Below are 10,040 nucleotides of genomic sequence, written 5' to 3'. Positions count from 1 at the left end.
AGGAGAGAAGGGGCAGGAGGGAGACCCCCCCCTCCCGCAAGTCGGAGAGAGGGGGGCAGCAACAGAGAAACCTAAAGGCGGAGGAAGGAGAGGGACCCAGAGAAGACCCCAAGGCAGGGGGACAAGCAGAATGCCCTCCCCTGCAAACCCACCAGCAGAGACTCCCGAGCTTCCTGTCCACGGCTCGGCCCAGCTCCGGGGGGGACACATGCCCCCTGCATGGGGACCTGGCCCTAAATGCAGGCAGGTGGCCGGGGCAAAGAGAACCCAGCTGTCTGCCRCCTTCCTCTTCCACACGTTCCCGAGAGCTCCCCCCCCAGTTGCCCTCCATGCACACCCTGGGGTGCCGTTTCCCCTCCCTGGGCACCCTCTGTCCCTTGGCTCCCTGCTCCGTCCCCTTCGTGCTCCTTGCTTCCAATCCATGTGCATCCCAGACCCAACTCCCAGCCAGGTTCCTGCAGGCTGGGCTGCTAAAGTCACGGACCTGCTCATGCCACTGGCAGCCGGCTTTCAAGGAGAGCCCAGCACGTTCTTACTGGCTTTATTAGCTTTTGCTTTGTTTTTTTTTCTTGGTATTTTTTCTTTTCCAACACAGTAAATCCTCTCTACAGCAACGAGTTAGGTAAATCCGGTTTACAATTTGCCGTCTCGTGCGAGTACCACGGCCTCAATGCCGCCGTGAGAAAACCACGGTGTGCTCAGACTGGAGGAAGAGGACGGGGGAGAAAGAAAAACATTAAATTCCACCACGACCAGGAAATAAAGAAAAACAACCTTCAAAAAAAAAAAAAAAAAAAAAAAAAAAAAAAAAAAAAGAAAAAGAAAAAAAGAAAAAAAAGAAAAAGAATGAACCACCAAGGAAAACCAAACTGACCCAACAAAACCTGGGAGAGAACCGAAGGCAAGCACGGCCAGAGCACCTCCGAGGGGAAACCACACGTTACTGCTTGTACAAGAACGCAAGGGAGAACGAACTCAAAAGGGCAGGGACTGGAAAACCATATATATATATATATATGTATATTATGTATAGGTATTTATATATATAATCTGGAAGGACACGCCGAGAAAACAAGAGATCGCAGCGGCTTTCTACAGTAAAAAGGAGCTACTTAGCTTTCAGAGTCACACCGAGAAGGAAGCACACGGCAGAACGAAGAAGGGGGCAAATGGGGACAGTGGCCTTTTGGGGTGGCCAGTCGATGGYGGGGTGCGAGTGTGTGTGGGTGTACATGTGTGTGTCCTGTGTGTGTGTACAGCAGGTGACACCTGCTGTCCCCGCGGCCAGCTGCTTTGCAGCTGCTTGGGTTCTGCTCGACCCCCGTGGCAGCACCCGCAAGGACGTGGCTCCCCCCCGCGCACCCCGAGCGGGGGGCTCCTTGGCGGCAGGCGTGGGAGGAGCTGCGCTCGGTGGCCCGCGGGGCGGGCTGGGGCCGGTGGCAAAGGCCAGGCGGCCCGTGGAGGCGTTATGGGATGACACGGCTCTCCGTGCCGAGCGGGAGGCATCCGGAGCCGGTGGCTGGCTGCGGGGCCTGGGGCTCGGGGGAGCTGAGCCCTTGAGAGATGCCCCGCTCGGTGCGTGGGCGAGATGCTGGGGGCAGGGGGGAGCTGGGGGACACGGCGGGGAGCTGGCCCATGCCATGGCCACCTGCGGGCAAAGCCAGGCACCGTGGGGTCCCCACGCCCGCAGAACACCCGTGGGAGGCCTCCGGTGCCGGCGAGGAGGGGGAAAAGGCCGAGGGTGGCCGAGACGACGAATCCGCCCCGAGGGCACGACGGGCCCGGGCGGAGGGCGGCCGAGCCGGGGCAGGCGGGGGCTGGCGGGATGCTGACGGACGGGAGATGGCTCCGGAGGAGACGTGGGCGGYGGGCACGGGCCTCAGCACSACACCTCCATGGTGTGGTTGATCTGCCCCATGGCCTTGGTGCTCTCCGAGTGGGTGCAGGCAYGCGGGCGGGCGCCGTCCACGGAGCTGGCGCTGGTGAGGGAGGCCGTGCGGGAGCGCGCCAGGCGGGTCATGCTGGCCGAGGGCACTGCGAGAGATGGCACCGGGGCGCTCAGCTCCCTCCGGAAAGCCGGAAGGACCCGAGCCGCTGCTGCCCCGCGCGAGCAAAGCCACTGCCGCCGCCGCCAGGCCCCCGGGCACAAGCTTGCAGCATGCGATGCCACGAGCGGACGAGCAGCTCGAGGCCGGCGGCGAGCAGGCACGGGGCGCCCCGGGGCCGGCTGCGCCCCAGGCACAGCTCGGAAATCTCCTGGGCACCCGGCAGCAGGGACTCCCCCGGCCATGGTGCCCCATGGCGAGCGGGGCCGGGGGCCCTGCTGGCCCTGCAGGGCGGGCGCCTCCCTCCTCCTGCCAGGGTGCCGGCAGCCACAGTCCCCGGCCAGCTAGTGGAGGGCCGGGGGGACCCCGCCAGCGTAGGCGGCAGTGGGGCACCCCCTTACCCGGGCAAAGCAGAGCAAGGCAGAGGGCACCTAGCTGGGAAGGGTGGCCCAGGGTCCGGCTGCTCCCAAAGGTGCCCGGGCAGCGGGCGGGGGTCCCCGGGCCCCGCGAGCGTGGGGCTGCAGGCGGGCTGGCGGGCCCAGGGCCAGGCGGGCACCATGCAGCGATGGGCACGGGCCGAGCAGCCCCGAGCGGTACCTGAGCCTCCACTCAGCCTCCGATCCTTCAGGTGGGCGACTGGCCGGGACGGAGAGGGAGAAGGGCGGCGAGGGCAGAGAGAGAGCGTCAGCCGCGGCGAGCGCTGCACGGGGCCGGGAGCTGCGGCCCGGCCCGGCTCGCCTGTGTGCGTGGGCCTGCGTGCACACGCAGGGCTGCGTGCCAACGTGGGCACGCGCGTGCGCCTGTGCGCTCAGAGCTGCGGCCAGACCCGCACGCGCGCACACGGGCTCCACACGCCTGTGCGCATGTGCACACACACAGCGCCTCTATGCACACCTCCCTGCACACGCGCGTGAGCGTGCACACGAACCCAGGCCCTGTATGGCCACGCAGCGCTCCTACACCCACGTCTGCCCGCCGAGCCTGTACACGCGCACCCACGCTCCTCCGTTGTGCAGGAGGCCGTGCACATCTTGCACACCGGCTCACGGGGCTCGTCTCCCGCGGCAGCACCTGCACACACACCCGCCTGCGCACCCGTAGGTGCCCACCCGGCCCCTGCAGCCCCGACACTCACTGTAGCCCATGCCCTGCAGGAAGTACTTGAAGGCTTCGGTCAGCTTGCCGGGCTGGAGGGGGGAGAGAGCAGGCTGAGCTGGGGCCGTGCTGGGGCCGAGACCCCCATTGCCCCCCTACCCCACCCCAGTCCCCTCCCAGCCAGGTGAGGAGCTGGGGGTGTCCCCCGCACGGGGACCCCACACCCAACCACACCCCAGCGCCTGCTAACAAGGGGCAGCTCCAGGGCATGCACCAGCACCCAGTCTACCCAGCTGCTGGGGGGAACTGGGTGGGGGGAGGGCTCACCTGGGTGACCTGGGGCAGCCCACCGGAGTCAGCCATCTGCAGAGAGAAGGGCCTGGTTAGTAGGGGGGATCCTCTGCCCCCACCCTGACCCCTGGCACCCGCTAGCAGGAGGCCATCACAGGGTCCCCTTTGGCACTGCCAGGGCCACCCTGCTCCCCCACTGCCTCCAGCCTGCACGGACCTGGGCTGGGAGCACCCTGGCACTCCCCATTGCCCACCAAGAGGTGCAGGGCAAAGGGGCACTGTCTGGGCAGTGRGGGCCACCTTGCCACCCCCCCACACACACCCCTCCAYGCCACCTGCTTACCTTCAGGAAGGTGGTGTTGGTGGGATCCAGCTTGGAGTTGCACTCCACCTGTGGGTGAGAGGGACCTTAGTAGCAGCCCGGGGTGGCCTGAGCCTGGGAGAAGGAGCCCATGGGTGCCGCCACCAGCCGTTTGTGCACACGTGGCCAAGCAGGGAGCGCGCACGGGCACAAACACATCTGAGGGTGCACGTGTAAGTATGCCTGGGCACGCGTGGCACTCGCTGGGTGTGTGCAAACATGGCTGAGTGTGCAAATGCASGTGCATGTGGGCAGGTTCACACACGGGCACGCACGTGTGCACCCGCATGCAGGCGTTTGCACACGTCTGAGCATGCAGCAAATGTGAGCGCGAGCGTGCCCCTGCGTGGTGCCCACGCACGTGCTACCCCGGCAGGCGGCACAGCATTACTCCGCTACTCACCACCCCCTCTTCGGCGGGCGCGTTGTCTCCCACCACCAGCATCACGGGGCAGCTGGAAACGGGAGGAGGAAGGAGCGCAGTCAGGGCCTGGCGTGGGGGCCGCCTGCCCCAGGGCCCCCRCACTGGCATGGCTCTTACCGCAGCGTCTTGGCATTGGGCACAGTCCCGGGCCGGTTGATGTCCAGGTCCCTGCGGCTGGCGGAGGTGAAAGGGGGGCGGCGTGAGCCCCGTGGGCAGGCGCTGCCACYGACACCATACTGCATAGCCAGGGCATTGCCAGCACCGGGGGAGCAGCTCTCCGCCCCATCGACCCACCACCCCACAGATGGAGAGCCCCACAGTGATCCTCCATCGCTGCGCCTGCGCTGTGGGACACAGCACCCAGCCAAGCTGGGAGAGCCCCCACCGACCCGCATGCATGGGCCACCGTGCCAGGACCCAGCGCAGAGGGAGACGGGGGCACATGCAGCTGTGGCCATGGGCTCTGGGCCATGGCAAGGGCTCTGGCATGGGAACCACCATCCCCACACCACCTCCATCCCCGGGGCAGCACCAGGCACCTGCCTCGCTCTGCTAAAAGGCCTGCGAGGGTGACAGCAGCACCCAGCTGGGACCGAGGTCTCTTTGGAGCCCTTGGGGCCACCCATGGGTGCCTCACCCCCCTCAGCCCGGCGGGGACCCCCTGGGTGCCCACCTGTTGTACATGTTGAGGAAGAGCTGGAGGTTGAACTGGTTCACCACGCTGCTGATCTGCTGCCGGTAGCTCTGCACCAGCTCCGTGTTGTTCACCAGCTCCTCCTGCGCCGGCAGGGACGGAGCTCAGCCTTGCCCAGGCAGGGCACCCGCTGCCGGGCACCGAAGGGACCATCCCGCTCTCCCGCAGCCTGCCCACGCGGTCCCCACCGGCAGGCYGGAGGGGCACCATGTTGGCGCCCCACAGCTCGGCACAGTCGTGCTGCCGGCATCACGCCTGGGCAGGACGCGGGCACAAGCCACACACAGACACAGTCGGGGCTGAGCCCCACAGTGGGCAGCGGGTGGGCAGAGGGCAGCAGGGGCAGCCCTTACCTGGCTGAAGAGGTGGGACAGGACCGTGTCCGGCAGCGTGCTGGTGAGGCCCGAGAGCTGCGGCCGGAGCACAGGCACTCAGTTACGGCTGCCGGCCGCCCCGGCCCCGCGGGACGGCGTGGGATGGGGACGCCGCGCCGCCGGGGCTGAGCTCACCTTGGAAGCCGCCCAGTCAATCCAGCCTTTGCCGTTGGGGTCGATGTTCATGAGGACCAGCCCTTCCRCCAGGTCGGGGAAGATGAGCTGCACCAAGCCAGGGCCGTGAGGTGCGGTGGGAAGGGGGGATGCGCCGGCGCAGTCCCCCCCGCTGCAGCGCTGCCCACCAGCAGCCGCACTAACAGAGCTGGGGGGGCCCCGGCTTTGCGGTGCTCTGGCACCCCCTGAGCCCCGGGGCTTTCGGCAGTGCCGCGGAGCACGTGCAGCCCTGTGCTGGCAGCGGCAGCACGCGTGGCCCAGTTGCAGGGCACAGCACGGCCACGGCACCGCCGCCCCAGCACTCCGGGTGCCTTCCCAGCAGCACAGCGTGCCAGCGGACGTCATCTCCCGCTGCGTCCGGGGGTGGCTGCAGGCAACGGACAATTCCCACCCCGTCCTCACCCCGGACTCACCGCAAACTTGGCCAGCACGTAGGCTCCTGCCCCCACGCCGATGCCGATCACGTACTTGAACCTGGAAGGYGGAGAGGCRAGTGCAGGGGGCCCRGCAGGCTCGGGCACCCTTCTGCCCACCGCGAGTCCTCCAGTGGAGCCCAAAAGACAGGCAAGTCCTAGCTTATGGGTACGATCCACCCCCACCCACATGCCCTCGCCTCCAGCCCCCCAGCTCTGTGGCCTGCACCCTCGGCTGGCACCCAGGACCCAGGCGGTCGGGGAGGCAGAGGTGGCAGGACTCACCCGAAATGCTGCACCACGCTGGGCAGCATGGCAGCCAGCTGCTCCATGGACGGGTACTGGTACCTGCGACACGGCGAGGCAGAAGACGGCGGTTACGGGGCCAGCGCGGGGCAGAAGTGGAGATGCCACCCAGGCGCTCACCCACAGGGCACCCCGTAGCGTGCTCCGGGGCAGCGGGCGGTGGGGATGCCAAGGCCGGCAGCAACCTGCAGGCAGGGTACAGCTACCCCACGGGGCAGCGACATCCCCGTGGGCGGTGAGGGGACCTGGCTGGGCAGGGCCGGGGGCACCTACCCCTGGGGGAACTGCGAGGCTCCTGCCTGCTGGCCCGGCGCGTCCACGTGGCACACCACAAAGTGCTTCGTGATCTCCTGCATGTCCTCGTAGTTGAAGAAGGTGTTGAAGCAGAGCTTGTCTGTCGAGGGCGGGCAGAGATCAGGGACCGGACGCCCCGGCGTCCCGCTGCCCCTCCGCTGGGAGCCGACGCGCCACCAAAGCCCTCCCCATGCCTTTCTGAAGGGCAGGGGGGCAGGTAAAAGAAGAGAGGTGGCAACGGTGCTCGCAGACTAATTACTCCCCAGCTCATTAGCCCCCGGGCACGGGGATGTCCCCCCGCAGGCCAGCGAAACGCAGGGTTRCTCTGGGCCAGGCGCTGCTGCCCGCTGCCCCTCGGCCGCCGGCAGGATTAGCGGCCCAAAATCCCCTGCAAGGACTCAGGCAAACAGGAGATTTGAGCCACGGCTGCAAATCTCCTTGCTTGGAAACAGCACCGACGTTGCTGCGCATGGGGCCCGGTGGTCACGTMCTGCTGCGACCGCCGCGGGGGTTGTTGTAGCCGGGGGCTGCTTTTGGAGCCCCGCTCACRCCCAGCGTGACGCGTGCCCGGCTGCACCGGCGCTGCCTCGATCGGGAGGCAGCTCACGCGCGGGCTCCGGGCCGGCGACCCAGGCACCAGCGGCGAGGGAGACGCCTTCCCCCACTGCCACGGGGCCCCGGCGTCCCGGCTGGGGCTCGCAGGGAGCCGGGCAGCGGGGTGTGCGGCACCCACCCTGCGGCGCCTTCCTTCCCTGCCTCTCCAGCGGCTGCTAATCCCGGCCTCTGCTAAGCCCCACTGCAAGCCGGGGGGGGGGGAGAGCCGTGCTCTGAATACCAAGGGGGTCGGCTGGGAGGGAGGGGGCAACGCTTACGGTTGAGGCCGACGTCGTGGTAGGTCAGGATGGCAGGGCGGTTGCCCTTGGGGGAGCCCCGGATGACCACGTGCAGCAGCCCGTAGGGCGTCTCGATGTCATGTTCCTGGGGGGGGGGGAAAGGAGGGATGGGGTGACGCTCCCCCTCCCTGGAAGCCCCCCTCCTGCCCCAGCATGCAGCTCCCGCCGCCTCCCCAGGGCTGCGAGCCGAGAGGAAGGGGAAGGCGAGCGACACGGAGCCCCCGGCACCGTGCAGCCGGGGCTCTCCAGTGCTTCCCGAGCACCCGAACCCTCTTCCCCATGGGGATGGGGCGCAAGCAAGCGCCTCCCCGCCAGCCCCTATAGCTGCCCCTACAGGAAAGGTTGGGATCCCCMCAGCCGCAGCAGCAAGGCCAGCCTGCCGATAGTGCGCAGAGGAAAACGGGAGCAGCCGTCCCGGGAAAACCCCGAGCTCCGGGCGGCTCCGCATCCCAGCCAGCGGCAGAAGGCAGAACGAGTCACGTATATACCGTCCTCCCCGAGTACGCTCCCAGCCCCCACCGACTTGTGGCATGGGGATGTCCCAGGCTGGACCTGCCTTCTGCATAGTTAATAGCACCCTGTGGRCTCCATAGACTCGGACACCCTCTCCCAGATTCCTTCAACAGGGAAACCGAGGCACAGGAGGCCACCCAGGAGCAGCGACTGGGAAATGTGCCCTCAGGCCCAGGAAAGGGTCCAAGGAAGAGGAGGCACCTGGGATGGCTCAGGAGGCCCGAGAGATGGGATGGGATGGGATGGGATGGGATGGGATGGGATGGGATGGGATGGGATGGGATGGGATGCAATGGGATGGGGGATTTTGAAGAGGATGGGAGGACATGAAATGGGATGCAGGTTTTGGGACAAGAGGATTTGAGACAGGAGGATCATGAGATGAGATGACCATGGCAGGGGACATATGAACCAGAGGATAGGACAGTATGGGAGAATTTGGGATAGGATAGGAGGATTTAGGAGGATCATGGGATGGGATCATGGGATGGGGTAGGGTGTTGAGGCAGGAGGGAAGGGATGAGAGGACTTGGGATGGGCTGGGGGGCCTGAGGGAGGGCAGATCATGGGATGGGACATGAGGMCCATGGGATGGGATGGGATGGGAGGACTTGGCGCAGGAGCACACGAGACCAGGGCAGTTTTGGGGACAGGATGGCGGATCACAGAGCAGGCCAGCTGGCCTGGATTTGCTGCATCTGGGGCAAATAKATCGAGGTTGAATCCTGAACACCTCGCTTGGAAACGCTGCATCCTGCCCCCTAATGACAGCTAAAAATGACTTAAAAAGCCCTTGGTCTGAAGGGGCTGTGACACCCTGCAGAGAGCAGGACTGCCCCCTGCCTCGGTTTCCCTGGCTGGGAGGGTGGGTACCCSCTGCTTGGGAGGGAGATGGGGGGCACTACAGCGGGGGGATTCGAGTGGGCTGGGGCCGGCTCCTTCCCGGCCAYGCTCTCCCACCTCCCATCCCTGCTGCAGCCCGGGAGAGGAGGAGACACCCGGGAGGACCCAGGCGCCGGGGAGGGCGGAGGTGTCGGGGGGACCACTGACCTCCAGCCCCCCATGTGCTGCACCCAGCGATTCTCGTAGCCGGGGGCTGGCACCCACCAAGGCACCCACTCAGGGCAGGACGGGGCGAGGGACCAGCGGTCCCCTCCAAACGCCCGCGTCCGCTGCCTGGCGGTCACCTCGAAGCCCCGGGGGACGCTGGCGGTGGCGGCGATGCTCCCGGCGCCGCAGGTGCCACCCTGGCTGGGGATGCATGCAGACRCGGTGCCCGAGCCGGTGCGGTCCCCGCTGCAGGCACGGTGGGTGGGATGGCACGGGGGGGGGGAGCCCCCAGCCCGGCAGCCCACGCGGCGCTCCCGAGGGCCGCGCGCCGCCAAGGACTCTGAAGGGCACGGCTCCGCAAACCGGCCGGAGAACGGGGTCTCCCCGCGGCGGTGCCCGTCCTCGCCGGGGTCTGCCCATCCTCAGCGGGCGCGCGGTGCCCACGGGCAGCTCAAGGGCTTCCCGGAGCTGGCACCAAGCCCCACGTCGCCCCCTTCCCCAGCGCCTCCCTGCCCGTGCCGCAGCCTCTGCCGCATCGCCGGGTCCCGCGGCGCTGCCCTTCGCCGCAGGGCCGCCGGCTCGAGCAAGCGCGAGGTTATCGGGCGCTGCAGCGCTCCCACCCACCCGCCTGCCTCTTCCCCCCCCCACCCCACCCAAGCCGCCCCCCTCCTCGCGCTGCCACCCCCGGTGCCACCCTCCCTCCCCGCAGTGCCACCCTCCCCGCTGGCCTGCTGCCACCGGGTGCCGCGGCCACTGCCGAGCCCGGCAGGCAGCCGAGGGCTCTCTCCAGCGCCGCCAAGTCAAGCCCCTCTCACCGGCCCCCAGCCCCACAGGGTGCCCCGGCCCCCAGTCCCGCAGGGTGCCCCGGCCACCAGCCCCCCGGCAGCCCGCAACGGCGCTTGCCGGCCCTCGGCCGCCTGCCGCATCGCCGCGCTCGGGGAGGACGCGCTCAAGGACGATGCGGCCCCGATGCCCGCAGTGCATCAGGGATGGAGCGCCGGCACCGTCCGGGGCGGGCGGGGGCGAAAGGGGGCTCCCCGGCGGCAGATCCCCCCYGCGCCGATGTCCCCCCAGCCCCAGCCAAGCCCTGGCTGGTGTGACGGTGCAGCCTGG

General features: G+C 67.8%; 1 protein-coding gene across 3 annotated transcripts in view; it reads right to left on the bottom strand.

Annotated features, from left to right (window-relative positions):
- Window positions 1-525: 525 nt before the first annotated feature.
- NDRG4 (NDRG family member 4) overlaps window positions 526-10,040 on the bottom strand; it is a 14,513-nt gene continuing 4,998 nt past the window's right edge. For 2 of the 3 annotated variants that reach the window (XM_085315214.1, XM_085315216.1), the window contains 14 exons: window positions 7,344-7,449; window positions 6,451-6,571; window positions 6,157-6,219; window positions 5,872-5,932; window positions 5,420-5,506; window positions 5,264-5,320; window positions 4,890-4,993; window positions 4,334-4,390; window positions 4,196-4,247; window positions 3,775-3,822; window positions 3,468-3,503; window positions 3,181-3,232; window positions 2,643-2,681; window positions 526-2,034 (listed from right to left, as the gene is read on the bottom strand). In XM_085315214.1, coding sequence (XP_085171340.1) covers window positions 1,880-2,034; window positions 2,643-2,681; window positions 3,181-3,232; window positions 3,468-3,503; window positions 3,775-3,822; window positions 4,196-4,247; window positions 4,334-4,390; window positions 4,890-4,993; window positions 5,264-5,320; window positions 5,420-5,506; window positions 5,872-5,932; window positions 6,157-6,219; window positions 6,451-6,571; window positions 7,344-7,449 — 1,038 coding nt within the window. In that variant the 3' untranslated portion in view covers window positions 526-1,879. The remainder of the gene's footprint in view (window positions 2,035-2,642; window positions 2,682-3,180; window positions 3,233-3,467; window positions 3,504-3,774; window positions 3,823-4,195; window positions 4,248-4,333; window positions 4,391-4,889; window positions 4,994-5,263; window positions 5,321-5,419; window positions 5,507-5,871; window positions 5,933-6,156; window positions 6,220-6,450; window positions 6,572-7,343; window positions 7,450-10,040) is intronic. The other variant, XM_085315215.1, reaches the window with a different exon arrangement.

The sequence above is a fragment of the Rhea americana genome, unplaced genomic scaffold (assembly GCF_003343005.1).
Source record: "Rhea americana isolate MKP2758 unplaced genomic scaffold, rheAme1 scaffold_421, whole genome shotgun sequence".
Taxonomy (NCBI): domain Eukaryota; kingdom Metazoa; phylum Chordata; class Aves; order Rheiformes; family Rheidae; genus Rhea; species Rhea americana.
Note: the sequence above shows the minus strand (reverse complement) of the source record. Positions and strands in the feature narration are given on the sequence as shown.